This window comes from Pan troglodytes, chromosome 1, assembly GCF_028858775.2.
Source record: "Pan troglodytes isolate AG18354 chromosome 1, NHGRI_mPanTro3-v2.0_pri, whole genome shotgun sequence".
Classification (NCBI taxonomy): Eukaryota; Metazoa; Chordata; class Mammalia; order Primates; family Hominidae; genus Pan; species Pan troglodytes.
In genome coordinates this window covers 44,162,961-44,179,471 of record NC_072398.2, presented here as the reverse complement: position 1 = coordinate 44,179,471, position 16,511 = coordinate 44,162,961, and the positions used below count along the sequence as shown (strand labels likewise).

The 16,511-nt window shown below is 41.9% G+C and overlaps 1 protein-coding gene across 28 annotated transcripts in view; it reads left to right on the top strand.

Annotated features, from left to right (window-relative positions):
* The window catches only part of NFASC (neurofascin), a 200,735-nt gene that overhangs the window by 87,181 nt on the left and 97,043 nt on the right, over nt 1-16,511 (top strand). For 27 of the 28 annotated variants that reach the window (XM_009441224.5, XM_009441218.5, XM_009441228.4 and 24 more), the window contains exon 2: nt 11,429-11,537. The exons of the other annotated variant lie outside the window; for it this stretch is intronic. In XM_009441224.5, the coding sequence (XP_009439499.3) occupies nt 11,429-11,537 (109 nt within the window). The remainder of the gene's footprint in view (nt 1-11,428; nt 11,538-16,511) is intronic. 28 annotated transcript variants of the gene reach the window in all.

Here is a 16,511-nt window from a genome sequence, read left to right as displayed (position 1 = left end):
TACATTTCTACCAGCAACATATGAGTGATCTCATTTCTCCACATCTGCACCAGCCTTGGTGTTGTCACAATTTTTTTTAATTTAGTCATTCCAATAGGTGTATAGTGATGTCTCACTATTTTTTTCTCATTGTGGTTTTAATTTGCATTCCCCCAGTGGCTGATGATGTTGAACGCCTTTTCATGTGCGTATTTGTTGTCTGTATTTCTACTTTGATGAAATGTCTTTTTATGTCTTGTGCCCATGTTCTAGTTGGATTATTTGTGCCTCTACTGCTGAATTTTGAAAGTTCTTCACATATTCTAGAACTAGTTCTTCGTCATATGTGTGGTTTCTCCCACTCGTCATCTTCTTTCGCAGATAAAAGCTTAATTTTAGTGAAGTTCAGTTTATCCATAAATTGTTCCTCCTATGAATTATACTTTTGGTGTCAAATCTAAGAATTGTTTGCCTAGCTCCAGATTGCAACAATTTTCTCCTATTTTTATTGTACAAGTTTTATAGTTCGACATTTTATGTTTAAGTTGGCCATCCAATTTGAGTTTGTCTTTGTATAAGGACTTAGGTTAAGATTCCTTTTTTCTTTCTTTCTTTTTGCCTAAGGATATCCAATTATTTCAGCATCATTCGTCAAAAAGACTGTCTTTTCTCCATTGACTTGCTTTTGCATCTTTATCAAAAATCAGTTAAGTATATGTGTGTTTCTATTTTGGGTTTTTTTTTTAATTATGTTCCATTGATCTATGTGTCTCTTCCTTCACCAATACCATGTAGGTTTGGTTACTGTAGTTATATAATGAGTCTTTAAATTGGGTAGACTGATCCTCCTATGTTTTTCTTCTTTGTCAAATTTGTTTCAGCTATTCTTGTTCCTTTTTATTTCCATATAAATTTTAAAATAATTTGTCTAGCTGTTAAAAATTTTGTTGAGATTTTAATAAGGATTGCATTAAACCAGTATATATATATATGGAGATAATTTGCATCTTTACTGTGTGGAATATTCCAGTTTATGAACAAAGTAGGCCTCTCCATTTATGTAGATATTTGATTTCTTTAATCAGTTCTGTGTAGTTTTAGCATACATGTCCTATGCATGTTTTGTTCATTCTATGCCTATTTTTATAGATTGTAATTTATTTAAAATTTCTGTTTCCATATGTTTATTATGTGCATATAGAGATAGTTGATTAATTTTCATGTTTGTCTTGTATCCTGCAACTTTGGTGTATTCATTTATTAGGTTTAATTTTTTTTAAATTTGAGAAGCAAGAGCTTTTTCTGTTGTCCAGGCAGGAATGCAGTGGCACCTTCTTTGGCATCTTCTTAGCTCACTGCAGCCTTGAACTCCTGGGCTCAAGGGATCCTTCCACCCCAGACTCCTGAGTAGCTAGAACTTCAGGTGCAAGACACCACATCCAGGCTTGCATCTGGATGTGCTGAGTTGCACCTGCAGTTCTAGCTACTTTAAAATCTTTTTAAATTTTTTTTGTAGGGAGAAGATCTTGCTATGTTATCCAGGCTGGTCTTGAACACCTGACCTCAAGCTATCCTCCTACCTCCGGCCTCCCAAAGTGCTGGGATTATAGGTGTGAGCCACTTTGCCTGGCCTCATATATTAGTTCCAAGAGATTTTTTTTTTAAATCAATTCTTGGAATTTTCTGTGTAGACCATCATAGTATCTGCATATAGGGACAGTTTTATTTCTTCCTTTCTGGCCTATATGCATTTTATTTCCTTTTCTTGCCTTATTCTATTGGCTAGAACTTTCAGCACTGTGTTGAATAAGTATAGTGAAAGCAGATATCCTTGCCTTGTTGTTAATCTTAGAAAGAAAGCATTTGGTCTTTCCCCGTCAAGTATAATGTTATCTGTCTATTTCTAAACGTTTTTTAAAAAATCACACTGAAGAAATTTCTCTCAATTCCTCTTTTTCTGGGTTTTAAAAAAATCATGAATGAGTGTCTAATTTTGTCAGATGCTTTCTCTGCATTGATTGACACGATTGTGTAATTTTTCTTAATTAGCCTGTTAGTATGGTAGATTATACTGATGGGTTTTAAAATATAGAACCAGCCTTGCATCCCTGGAATGAACCCCATTTGGTCATGGCGTATAATTCTTTTTATTTATTGCTGAATTCTGTTTGCTTATATTTTGTTAAGGACTTTTTTTAAATGAATGTTAACATTTTAACTTTTTATTTAAGAAATGGAGGTCTCAAGATATTGCCCAGGCTGGTCTTGAGCTCCTGGCCTAAAGCAATCCTCGTGCCTCAGCCCCCTAAGTAGCTGTGACTACAGGCAGACACCACCTCACCTGGTCTGTTAAGGATTTTTGTGTCTATATCTGTGAGAGATTTATTGGTTAATAGTTTTCTTTTTCTTTTGTTTCATCTTCTTTTTAAATGTTGCACTATCTATGTCTGGTTTTGGTATAAGGGTAACACTAACCTCATAAAATTAATTAGAAAGTGTTTCCCCTCTTCTATAAAAGAGATTTTATTGAATTGGTGTTAATTCTTTAATAATTTGGTAGAATTCTCTAGAGAAACCATCTGGCCTGAAGGTTTCCTTTTTTGAATGTTTTTAAATTATTAATTTCATTTTCTTAATTATAAAGCAATTCAGATTATCTGTTACATATTGGGAAATGTAGCAGTTTGTGTTTTTTGAGAACTTGGTTCATTTCACCTAAGCTTTAAAAGTTATGTGTGTAGAGTTTTCATGGTAGTTTCTTATAGCCCTGCAGGGGCTATTAAGTCTGCAGGGGCTACAGTGGCATCCCTCATTCATTCTTGAGATTGATAATTGAGTCATTCCTATTTTTTTGTGTTTTTCATTTTTGCTAAAGGACTGTCAATTGAAGTGATTTTTTCAAAGAAGCAGCTTGTTGTTTCATTGCTTTTTCCCTATTGTGTTTGTTCTCTGTTTTATTGATTTCTGCTCTTTATTATTTCCTTCCTTCTGCTTGCTTTTAGGTTTTGCGGGGGGAGGCTGGCTCTTCTTTTACTAGTTTCTCGAGGTGGGACCTTAGATGACTGATTTGAGGTGTTTCCTGTTTTCTAATGTATGGATTTATAAACTTCCCCCTGAGCAGTGCTTTAGCTGTGTCCCTCGGATTTTGATATGTTGTATTTTCATTTTTATTCAGTTCAATGTACTTTTTCATTTCAATTGAAACTTTCTCTTTGAATTATGGATTATTTAGAAATCACATTCAAGCCAGGCATTGTGGCTCATGCCTGTAATCCCAGCTACTCAGGGGAGCTGAGGCAGGCGGATTACCTGAGGCCAAGAGTTCAAGACCAGCCTGGGCAACATAGCAAGACGCCCCATCTCTAAAACTATAAATAATAATAAATTAGTTGATGCGGTGGCAAGCATCTGTGGTCCCAGCTGCTCAGGAGGCTGAGGCAGGAGGATTTTTTGAGCCCTGGAATTCGATGCAGCAGTGAGCTATGTTCACACCACTGCACTCCAGCCTGAATGACAGAGCAAGCTTCCATCTCTAAAAATTAAAATTAAAATTTTTTAAAAATTGTGGTCTAGGCACAAAGGCTCATGCCTGTAATCCCAACACTTTGAGAGGCTGAGGCAGGAGGATCACTTGAGCTCAGGAGTTTGAGACCAGCCTATGAAACATAGTCTAGAGATCCTGTCTCTAAAAAAAAATAATAATTTAAAAATTAGCTAAGCGTGGTGGCACGTGCCTATAATCCCAGCTACTCGGAAAGCTGAGATGGAAGGGTCACTTGAGCCCTGGAGATCGAGGCTGCAGTAAGTTGCGATCATGCTACTGCACTCCAACCTGAATGACAGAGCAAGACCCCATCTCAAAAATATTTTTTTAAATTTAAAAATAGAAAAATAACTTTCAATGTGGTGGGATTCAAAATTAGTATGCAATAATTATTTAAAATAGCTTAATGAACAATCAAATGCATAGTAATAAACATAACAAAAATGTTCATAATTTGTACAACAAAATTTTAAAATGAAATTGAAGAATTCCAAAGAAAATTTGAACAAATTAAAATTCATATCACATTCTTAGAGTCTACATCATAAAGGTCAATTCTATGTTAATTTATAATTTTAATATGACTCCAATAAAAAATCATTTGATTTTCTTTAAGAAAGAAAAAGTCTGATTCTAGAGGAATCTGTAAAAAAATTTACAAGCAAGAGTAAACAGAAAAAATTTTTTAACGACTATAAACTCGATTATAAAACTACAGTAATTAATATGGTATGATACCAGCACATGAAGGGATAAACAGATGAGTAGAAAATAAAGTCCAGAAATAGACCTAAACACATAGGAGAATTTAGTAGTGTGTATGATTGAAGATGACATTTCAAACCATAGAATAAAAGGTAAATTTTTAAATAAATGAGGTTAGGATCCTCACCATCTTATATACAGTTAGATCCCTTCTTCACATGATTTCAAAGTAAGTTCTAGATGGATTAAGATTGAAGCACGATTACCAGCCTGGGTAACATGGTGACACCATGTCTCTACAAAAAATTAAAAAATTAGCCAGGTATGCACCTGTGGGCCCAGTGCTTGTGGTCCCAGCTACTTGGGAGGTTGAGGTGGGAGGTGGGAGGATCACTTGAGACTGGCAGGTCAAGGCTGCAGTGAGTCATGATCGTGCCACTGCACTCCAGCCTGGGCAACACAGCAAGACCCTGTCTCAAAAAAAAAAGAAAAGAAAAAAGAAATTAAACCACAGAAATGTTAATGAAAAACATGGAAACATAAAAATAGTCTTGAAAAAAGAAGGCCTAAATATGACACAAAACATAGTGAAATAGAAAAGATCCAATCAACTATGAAAAAAATTTCATGCATAATAAAAACACCACAAATAAAGTCAGGAAAAAAAATAATGATGTGGTTGATTTGCAGCCCCTCTTATAGAAAAGGAGTTTCCTAGTAAAAGTTCCTTCAAACTGATAAGAATCAACCAACTGCCCAGTAGAGAAATGGGCAAATAATAGGAATATTGAAATTGATATGGTTTGGCAGTGTCTCCACCCAAATCTCATCTTGAATTATAGTTCCCATAATCCCCACATGTGGTGGGAGGGACCTGGTGGGAGGTAATTGAATCATGGGGGCAGTTTCCTCCATGCTATGCTCATAATGGTAAGTTCTCACAAGATCTGATGGTTTTATAAGGGGCTTCTCCCTTCACTCAGCTCTCATTCTTGTCTCTCCTGCCGCCATGTAAAGAAGGACATGTTTGCTTGCTTCCTTTCCACCATGATTGTAAGTTTTCAAGGCCTCCCCAGCCATGCTGAACTGTGAGACAGCTAAACCTCTTTCCTTTAGAAATTACCCAGTCTTGGGCAGTTCTTTATGGCAGTGTGAGAATGGACTAATACAGTAAAACGAAAATACTCAATCTTACTTATAGTAAGAGAACCACAAAGGAGATGCCAATTTCTGTGTATCAGATTGTCAGAGATCAAAAAGATTAATAACACAACATATTGGAGAAGGAATGGGAAACAGGAACTCTCATACATTGCTGGTGGTAGTATAAATTGTCACTACATTCATGGAGAGCAACTTGGCTGCATTATCTTTGGATAAATTACTATCCAATAATTTATTTGAAAAATAGTCTTGCAAATATAAGAATCACATTTACCCAAAGATATGTATTGCAGCAATTTTCTATATGAAATGATTACAAGCAACCTAAATGTCTATCAGTAGAGGATTAAGTAAATAAATTATGATATGTTTATACAATGGAATACCACGGAGCTGTTAAAATAACAAGGCATGCTGGGCGCGGTGGCTCTTTGCCTGTAATCCCAGCACTTTGGGAGGCCGAGGCAGGCGGATCACGAGGTCAGGAGATCGAGACCATCCTTGCTAACATGGTGAAACCCCGTCTCTACTAAAAATACAAAAAAATTAGCCGGGCATGGTGGTGGGTGCCTGTAGTCCCAGCTACTCGGGAGGCTGAGGCAGGAGAATGGGTGTGAACCCAGGAGGCAGAGCTTGCAGTGAGCCAAGATAGCCCACTGCACTCCAGCCTGGACAACAGAGTGAGACTCTGTCTCAAAAAAATAAAAATAAAACTAATAATAACAAGGCAGTTTTATATGAATGAATATAGAAAGATATCTAAGATATTTGTTAATGGCAAAAAGCAAGGTAGGGGAAAATATGTATAGTATGCTAGAATTTTTAAAAATACATGTATATGTATATGTGTTTACATAGACTCTCTGGGAGGGTACACAACAAACTAGTAACTGGTTGGCCAGGGACAGGGGATGAGTGGAGCTTGGGAAGCTGTGGGACAGGTTTGAGAGGACGATGTTCTAGGCTCATCTCAAAAGTATACTGTATATAGTTTTGTATCATTTGAGTTTCATATCATGTGAAGGGATTAACTATTCAAAAAGTAAGTAAAATAATTTTTTAAATGTTTAAGTAAGAATCCTGAGAGACAGAGACAGAATGATCTTTGTGCCCTGAGCACAGACTAAATATTCAAGGGGTAGAGGCCCATGAACCACGAGTCAGGAGAATTTTGATTGTGTGCTTCTTTAGAAATACGCCCTCATGGAATTAGGGAATTCCAAGATGAGAAAGTGTAAGAGATCCCGGGACCAGCTTATACTTTGTGGCAGAGGGAAGGACAGTCTGAGAATAAACGTTTGCTAAGGAATGATCTGTAAAGAATCCCCAGACAGGCATTAAGATATGAATGCTGAAAGAAAGAAGTGTTGGAGCTGGTTAGCAACCCCAGACACTCCCTGTCATCAGTCCGACATGCTGCATCCTGCCTTTGTTGCTGGGGAGTGTCTTCCACACCTACTCTCCTTGCTTCCAGCCCAGACCTCATTCAGAGGAACGAATGAGGTGTCTGCAGCGTGGCTGCTTCATCTGACCTTCTGGAATCTAGGGACAGCACCCAAGTGCCTAGCAAACTGACCATGGTCTCCTCCTTGCTGTGACCCAGAGCTGCTCTTCTTGCAAATTGCAAGATATCAGGTGCCTTGTTGGTCTCTAGTCCTCCCTGGAGTATCAGGTACCCCTCCTGGAACCTTCCTATGCCTGAGTCAGAGGGACAGTCTATTTCCTGGATTCTAAGTTTCACTTTTAACTAACCCTAAAGTCCTATGACTGATGATAAAAGCACTGGTGGTAATTGTGATTTCATTCATCTTTAAGGATTATCTGTCTGTCTATATATCTGTCCATCTGTCCTCAAATCACAGCCCTCATTTGATCTCTACAGCAATCCTATAGGTAGATCTGATCTCTCATTTTTAAATGGCAGTAAAATATTTGTACGAAGATTTTGTTTTCCAAGTACTTTCCTCTGTGTTATCTCATTGCTGTCCCCTGACACTCTCATATAGGTAAGGAAGGATTTATTAACCCAGATATATCACTGAGGGTATTGGAGAGTCAACTATGTGGAATAGTGGGCCTTTGAGATAAGAACATGTGGGTTTGACTCACATGGATTCTTTTTCGGTTTTTTGTTTTTTGTTTTTTGTTTTTTTATTTTTATTTTTTGTAGAGACAAGGTTTTGCCATGTTGCCCAGGCTGGTCTCGAACCGCTGGGCTCAAGCCATCCACCTGTCTCAGCCTCCCAAGGTGCTGGGATTACAGGCGTGAGTCACTGTGTCCAGCATCACATGGATTCTTTACACCTATTTCCTCAGGTGTAAAATGGGAATAATAATATCTATATCAGGCTGGGCACGGTGGCACATGCCTATAATCCCAGTACTTTGGGAGCCAAGGTGGGAGAATTGCTTGAGTTCAGGAATTCAAGTCCAACCTGGGCAACATAGTGAGACCTTATCTCTACAAAAAATAAACAAAATTAGCCAAGCGTGGTGACACATACCTATGGGCCCAGCTACTTGGGAAGCTGAAGTGGGAGGATCACTTAAGTCCCGGAGGTCAAGGCTGCAGTGAGCTGTGATCGTGCCACTCTACTCCAGCCTGAGTGTCAGAGCAAGGCCTCATCTCTAAAATAATAATAATATCTACATCATGTCATACTGGATTACTGTTAGGATTAAATGTCTATAATGTCTATCATTCAGAAGAATTTCAAGAATTAATATTCCAATGATTTCCTGTTTCTTGACCTGTTCTATCACTTAAAATATTTTCTTACTTTGAAAATGTTTTATGGAAGAGGAGAGAATAATATAATGAAACTTATGTTTCCATCATCCTTGTCAATAATTATCAATATAAGGCCAATCTTGTTTCAGCTATGCCCCTACCCACTTCCCCCTTTCTTTTGTTAAACAGTTTTCAAAATAGTGAGGCATTTCCCTGACATCCTTCAGATGTGACTAATGGCTTATTTAGGATTATTTTAAAATATTATTAGGAATTCATAGATTTAAACACATTTGTTATGTTTCTCCCTGTTGCAGTTATTATCTTTATTGATGCTCAGCTTGACCAGGGAAACCTTATTCTTCTTGGTTTCTGAGTCCTTTTGACATGACTCTACTAGTCTTTGACACGACTCTACTAGTCTTTGACACTCTGTTTGCTTTTTTGGTATGACAGTATGTTCTAGGCTTATCTTGTATGTTTGCTGCATCAAATTTGGAGTCAGTCATTTCTCCAAGGAGGCCCAATTCCTTCTTGGGGAATGGTATTTAGAATTCATAATCTGATTGCTAGAGGTGCTCATTCCTGCTAGGATGGTCATTGTTTCTAGGCCTTACAGTGAACAGAGCTAGGAAATGTGCATGCACACGTGTGTGTGATTAACCTAAAACATATGAAGGACATACTGATACTCCCAGTTCACAGCCAAGACTACAGAATTTTTACCCAATCTCATAATCTTACTTTTGTATCTCCTTTCAACCAGTAAATCTTGTTTCCAAGCAAGATCAACAGTATTACTCATTTGATTTATTCCCAATGAACGTATAAAATCTCACAATAATAATATTATAGTACCATCAATAATATGATTATTGAAAACAGTTTAGGACTTCTTGTGGGGCATAAGGTAGTTCTTTTTATCTTTGTGGTACATCTATCTAAGGCAAGCTTGTCCAGCCCACAGGCCACATGCAGTCCAGGATGGCTTTAAATGCAGCTCAACACAAATTCATAAACTTTCTCAAAACATGGATTTTTTTGCAATTTATTTTACCTCCTTTTAGTGTTAGTGTATTCTATGTGTGGCCCAAGACAATTCTTCTTCTTGCAGTGTGGCACAGGGAAGCCAAAAGATTGGACACCCCTGATAAGGATACACAGTCAAATTACAATTGTTTTAATCTGTGTAGTATGCCAACCAACTGGACTCAAAGGTTCATTTGTTTCATTTTATCTTCATTTTTACATAATTCTTTGAAACTTTTTTTTTTTTTTTGAGATAGGGTCTTGCCCTGTCACCCAGGCTGGAGTGCAGTGGCACGATCTCAGCTCACTGTAACCCCTGCCTCCCAGGTTCAAGCGATTCTCATGCCTCAGCCTCCCAAGCAGCTGGGATTACAGGTGCCCACCATGACGCCCGGCTAATTTTTGTATTTTTAGTAGAGACAGGGTTTCACCATGTTGGTCAGGCTGGTCTCGAACTCCTGACCTCAAGTGATCTGCCAACCTTGGCCTCCCAAAGTGCTGGGATTACAGGCATGAGCCACCATGCCCACCCTCTTTGAAATTTTTTAATTATGTTTTGTAATTATGTCAAATATTTACATAGTCCAAAGCAAATCCATGTAACAAGGTCTGTTCAAAGTCCAACTTCTGTCTGTCCCCTGCACTTCTTGTCTCCCTCTCCTTGTAGGGTTTTTTGTTTGTTTTTGAGACAGAGTCTTGCTCTGTCACCCAGGCTGGAGTGCAATGGCATGATCTTGGTTCACTGCAACCTCTGCCTCCCCAATTCAAGTGATTTTCATGCCTCAGCCTCCCAAGTAGCTGGGATTACAGGTGTGAGCCACCACGCCTGGCTAATTTTTTGCATTTTAGTGGAGATGGGGTTTCACCATGTTGCCCAGGGTTGTCTCAAACTCCTGAGCTCAGGCAATCTGCCTGCCTCAGCCTCCCAAAGTGCTAGGATTACAGGCGTGAGCCACTGCGCCTGGCCCCTGTAGGTCTTTTAAAATGTATTTTATGCTTCATCATTTTATTGTCTTTTTTAAAAATACAAGGAAATGCATATATATTTTTGCATTCCTCCTCTTTCCTAAATAAATGGTAGCATATTAAACATTATTTTCTATCATGTGTTTTTCACTTAACAAGAACCTTGGAGATTGTAGGTATATAGGATATATTTTGAATAGATTCCTGGAATTGGGATTGTTGGGTCAAAGAGTAAATGCATACTTATTTAGATAGCTATTGCCACATTCCCCTCTACAAGAGTGGATTATACCATTTCCTGCAGACACTTTTTTTGGGGGGCAGATGGAGTCTTGCTCTGTTGCCCAGGCTGGAGTGCAGTTGCGTAATCTTGGCTCACTATAACCTCCACCTCCCGGGTTCAAGCCATTCTCCTGCCTCAGCCTCCCGACTAGCTGGGACTACAGGTGTGCCCGGCTAATTTTTGTATTTTTAGTAGACACAGGGTTTCACCATGTTGGCCATGCTGATCTCAAACTCCTGACCTTAAGTGATCTGCCCTCCTTGGCCTCCCAAAGTGCTGGGATTACAGGTGTGACCCAACATGCCCAGCCTCCTGCAGACACATTCTAATGTTATAACAAATGACTAAATGGAATATGTTATTGCTACCAAGAAAGGTTATATGATTGTTCAGAACTGGACTTGAACCCTGCTAACTAATGATCTGATCCTATCTATCATGCCTTCTCCCCATGTTACAGATTAAGAAATAGAGTCACAGATAGAGAAGTGTCCTACTCTAAATGACATAACAAGCTAGGATTTAAAATTTGCATCTCCTGACCCTAAAATTGGATCCCCTTTCAATGTGTTATGGATTTATTTATGGTGAGCTTGGTTTGTTTATCTGTAGACAGAGAAGAAAAACATAGTTCTCCTAGGAAGCTAAAAAATTAACGAGATGATTATGGGTAAATTCTCCCCTGGTGGAGGAGAGATTCTTCGAGATACGGCTGAACTTCTTGTGGTGAATAGGGAATCAGCAATTAGACTGTGGTGTCAGGGCACTAAGAAATGATCTTACAGATGAGAGAGACAATCACCCTTGCAGGATCTGTCCTTTTTTTTTTTTTCTTTTTTTTTCCAGAGTGCTTTGAACTTCTTTGAACAAAGATGCTGTTATGCTATGCAAAATTTTACCAATGGATGTGGACAAAGATGTAATTTCCCCAGTGAATGAGCAAGCTGCAAACCACAAAGGCTTTTTTTTTTTTTTCTTCCTTTCTTAGAGTAACCCTGGGGTTCTCCTTTGTGTTTGCTTGAGACAGGTTGATTGACTTATGTGCAATTTGGGACGCTGGAGTTTACCTTCCCTCCGCAGCCTGCAACAGAGCCTCCTCTGGTGTTGCAAGGAAGAGGCTGAATGAGGCAGAGAAGGTAAGTAGGACTTGGGCCTGGGGTATGTGTCATTGGAGGGGTGAGAGTGAGGGGACATTCTTGCCTCCTGCCCCTTCTCTTCGATAAGGGAAGCCTGTTTGCCTGGCCCCAGGAATCTTCTGAGAGGCATCTCCTTTCTTCTCCCCAGAGATAGAAGCCCTGAGTTGCCACAGAACTGTGTGCCAAGGTTCTCCTTGCAAGGAGGCTGGTGAGGGTAGTGTTTAAGCCTTCCCTGGCAGGGACAGTCAGCCAACATTAGCGCTGGCATTGTCCAATGTCCACCTAATTGAAAAATTGGGAAACAACTTTGTTTGTGACCCACACCCTACTTAGTCTCGGCCTCTACAACCTGGGAGCTCCTGAGTGACAGCCCTGGCATATGGGAGACAGTCCGAGAACCCCTGCCCTGGGCGAGGCATTGGGCCCTGGCAGATGGACAGTTATCCAGGTGCAGTAAGCAGCCGAGGCCCACAGCACTAAGCCATGCCCTGTGCCCAGGGTCTGCCTTGTTCCATTCCGGGTTAGATTTTGCCGCCACTCCCAGCAACTCCTGTTTTACTCTCAGGCCCTGGTAGCCGGGGAGGACATGTGACAACTGAGGGCTGCAATTTTAACAGAGCAGTAACGGGCAGTAGTGACAGACTGGCCTCCTGGAGGCTGCTGGGCTGAGAGGGTCTGGGCTGGAGGCCTGAGCAGGGCAAAATTTCCTTATTCTTTGAGTTTGGGCATCTCTACCTCATCGAAGGTGTCTTTCTCACTCCACCTCCCTCTCTTGTTGTCTTTTGTCCTCCCAGAAAGAGTTGGAGCTGGGGGGAGGGGCGTGGAGAGGGTCGAAAAGTGGAAGCTGAGAGTGCCTGATGACATGGACTTGGGATCCAGACAACAATCTGCTGGAATTCCAGATCCACTTGCTTTGTGACCTTGGGAACGCTGAACCCCTCTAAGCCTCAGTTTCCTAGTTTGTACAACAGGGATAATAACCAACATTTTGTGGTAAAGATTAAAGAGTAAATATATAAACAGATGAAGAGCCCTGCAGAGTGCCTGGCTCATTTAATCAATGAGGGTTATTACGATTTCTCATATCAATAGCAATTCAGATATACTTTTTTTTTTAATCAAGGTAGTTTCTTGTGTGGGCCCTTTAGGGCCACCACTTATCTCAGAACAGTGTCAGGTTTCAGAGACCACCTGGGAAATGCGTCTGACCTTAGGGCTTTTTCACCCTGTCATTGTTACTAAACGTTGAACTTGAACATACTGACTGATAGTGTGTGTTTTGGCAGGGGTGGTGCGGGCAGGGGGTGCATGCCATTCTTTTACACACGTGGAGGAGTATGATTGCAAAAGCGGTGTACCCGTTTATTTAAACGGGTACGAAGTATATATGAAACTGGATGGGGACAGAATCTGGTAGTTAATGCAGCTCTGTGTCACCATGTCCCCGCTCTTGGCACTTTCCCATGCACCCTCCCCACTCTCTATCCCTGTCCCTCCACAGCTCTCTCTGAACATTCACTCTAGGTAACCTGACCAGATCCCCACCTAAGGAACCCCCGGGGCTGGCTTCTCTGATGCCAGCAGCCTCACTGTCCGACAGCAGATATGGCTGCCCTGGAGTCGTGCCCTGCCACCTCCTGCCTGACCAGAATAGATTCGTTCTGGCTCGTACTTCTGGACACCGCCAGTCTAACCAGCAAAATCGAATATCGGTTCTGAGCTTAATCCTTTTAATAGTGTTTCCATTTACATTAATTGTATCATTTGACTGTCAACACAATTCAGTGATATGAGCAAGGCTGCTGTCATCATTCCCATTTGATTGGTGAAGAAACTAAGGCTCTCTGAGAAGTTATTTCCCCCAAGGTTTCGCAAAACTAATTAGCAAAAGAGCCCCTCCTAGGCTTGGATGCCCTGAATTGTAGACTGTTTTTCTCGCTGTGACATCACACTGCCTCCTCCAGTCTGAGGCACCCACAAATCATGAAGGGGGAGTACCTATCAAAGGACTTTCAGACACACAGAGGAACCTTAAAAAAGACATAAGACTGCAGAGACTGCTTGCCAGCAGGACGTACGGCTGTTGAGCGTACAGTAAGTTCTGAGAGAAGGGAAGCTGACCCAGGCTTCTTTAGATGATGATAATCGTCATCATTATAATAATCAGCATCTCAGCACTCCCCGTGCACCAGGCACTGTGCCCTGCACTCCATCCTCCCACAGTGGCCCCATGAAGTAGGGCCCATTATTACCCGTGTTTTACTGATGGCAGAATAAAAGTACACAGAGGTTAAGGAACTTGCCCAAAGCCCCCCATCTAAGAAAGGGCCTGGATTCAAATCCTGTGGTCCAACTCTGGCACCTGTGTGGCAACCATTTGGGTTTGGGACTGGCTGTGTATTTAGGGTGGCTCATTCCAAGATTCACTGGAAACACTGCGTAGCTGTTTCTGAGCAAGTGTTCCCTGGGGCTGCAGGTGTGAGCTCTGAAACCGCCTAAGGAGGAAGCCCTCCATTTATCTGCGTCTTCTCCCTTTGTTGGAAGCCACTGCCATATGGAGCTGCCCCAAGCGTCTGCTCCTGAGCCGCCCCTCCCTCCTCCTCCCACTCCAGCATGCAGCACCCTCCACGCTCAGGCTTTTTCTCTCCCCTTGCCTCCCGCCATCCCCAGTACGTCCACTCCTTGTCACCTCCCATCACGGGAAGCAGACACTGGCCCTCTGATGCAAGGCAGAGAAACCACTGAGCTTCCCCAGGCCTTCAATTTCCCAAAAGGATCTATTTGATTAATTGCACTCACACTCCTAAGTCCCTCTGCCTGTCAGAGAGAAGCTGGGCCTCCTCTCTCCAGAAACATTGACACAGGCCCCCTTGGACAGCATGGGCCCAGGACACACAACTGTGGATCACTGAGGGTGGGACCATGGAGCTTCATTAGGAACTGTCTTCCCCACCTGCTGCCCCCAAACCGATTTCAGGCACCTGAGGCAGCCCCCATGCTTAGCCCCATTTTCCTGTGGGCACCGAGACCTGTAGGGTAAGTGTGGGGTACATGAGTGTCAACAGTGAAAGCTACTGCCCTAATAGCTTGTGCTGTTTACCTCCTTTCTGCTGCAGTGATGCAATCATGTCTAGACCCCTCTCAGCCTTTCCTGCTGCCTCGCCAAGCCCACCTTTCCACCAGAGGCTGGGCTGTTTGAAACAGCATGTCACCTGTGAGTTTCTAATAAGAGGACCATATGCTCTAGCAAAGGGAGGCCCTTCTAGGGCATAAGACAGCAAGGTTTCCTCCACACCACTGGAGCTAAGAGTCTTTGGTATAAGCACTTGCAGCCGCCAGCGCTTTGCAACCAGACTTCTAGACAAATGGTGCATCTTATAACTCAGGAAAATCCTCATTCTGTCGGCTGCCTCCCCCTTTTTGCTCCCACCTCCCCTCCCCCATGCCTCCTGTATTTTCACATCTCCTCCAGCCTGTAGAAGCCTGCCAGGATAGCAGTTGGATCCAGACTGATGTCTGTATGGGATGTAAATGCAGAAGGCTGCAGGGAGGGAGAGAAGGAACAGGTGCTGCTCCCTCCTGCTGTCTTAGTTCTTTCCTCTCTATGCTCCCGCTTATCACATCAGACAGGAATTTAAAAAATGCAACCGGGGATGTGCTATCCTTGAAATATCAGCAGCTAAACCAATATTGGCAGCCGAATTGATGTCAATTCAGAAGACCCAGCTCCCTCTCTGGGGCTGACTCCAGCTGTTTGGTGGATGTCAGAGCTGGTGGGACATTGGTGGAAGAAGCTGGGGTGGAGTGCTTTGCTTGTAGAAACCATGGCAAAGGCAGGAGAGAGGGGAGCCCAGAGGGGATTTGGCTGGCCTGGGATTTTATAGGAGCCTCCCTTCCTCTCTGGTCTAAAGTAGACTGCCTGTGCAGATAACCATCTGTTGGCTCTAAGAGTAAACAATAATTCCTTAGGTATAGAGCTAGGGTATGGTGTCTGCACAGGCATCGTCTACACTGTAGATCTACAAAGTAGATGTGAAACCCCGTCTTGTCCAAAGCCTTATCGCAAATCAGTATACCAGCTGTAACTTGGGGGAGAGGAGAAAGGGCCAATCGTTTATTTCGTTTGCTTTGTTTTGTTTCGAGATGGAGTTTTGCTCTGTCACCTAGGCTGGAGTGCAGTGGTGCAATCTGGGCTCACTGCAATCTTCACCTCCCAGGTTCAAGTGATTCTCTGGCCTCAGCCTCTTGTGTAGCTGGGATTACAGGTGCCCGCCACATGGCTGGCTAATTTTTGTATTTTTAATAGAGACAGGGTTTCACTGTGTTGGCCAGGCTGGTCTTGAACTCCTGAACCTCATGATCCAACTGCCTCAGCCTCCCAAAGTGCTGGGATTACAGGCGAAGAAAGGACCAATAGTTTTTGAATGCCAACTATGTGCCAGGCCTTGGATTACATGCTATACATGTACATTAGCTCATTAATTCATTTAGGAATTGTCACAGCAACCTTGTAATAAATAAGTGCATTTATCCCACTTTTAAACATAAGAAAACAGACTGAGAGAGAGAGAATAAACCGCGGAAGACCATGTAGCAGGTAAATGGCTAGGTGGGAGGGAAACTCAGGTGTGTGTGTCTGCAAGTCACATGTACCAGCTGGATTAAACACGCTTCCCTGTGAGACTAAATCTCTGCATCTTGTCTGGTATGTTTCCCCTGGTCTGCATGGCTTCCTAGCTAGTTTGTCATTCACCAGTTTATTAAGCCCAGCCCTGTTCTGCTTTGAGTTAATACTCACTTCTGTGAAGGGCCAAAGAAAAAGTAAAAGGCTCTTCCTTTGCCCTCAAGAAGCTCATAATCTGGCTAAGGGACTGAAAGTCATCTCTCTTTTCCCCAACCCAAGTTTCTTCTGCTAGTCTTGCCCCTCTTTCTTTCCCTGCTCAAGCTCAGCCTATGGTTTTCAAATGGCTTTAG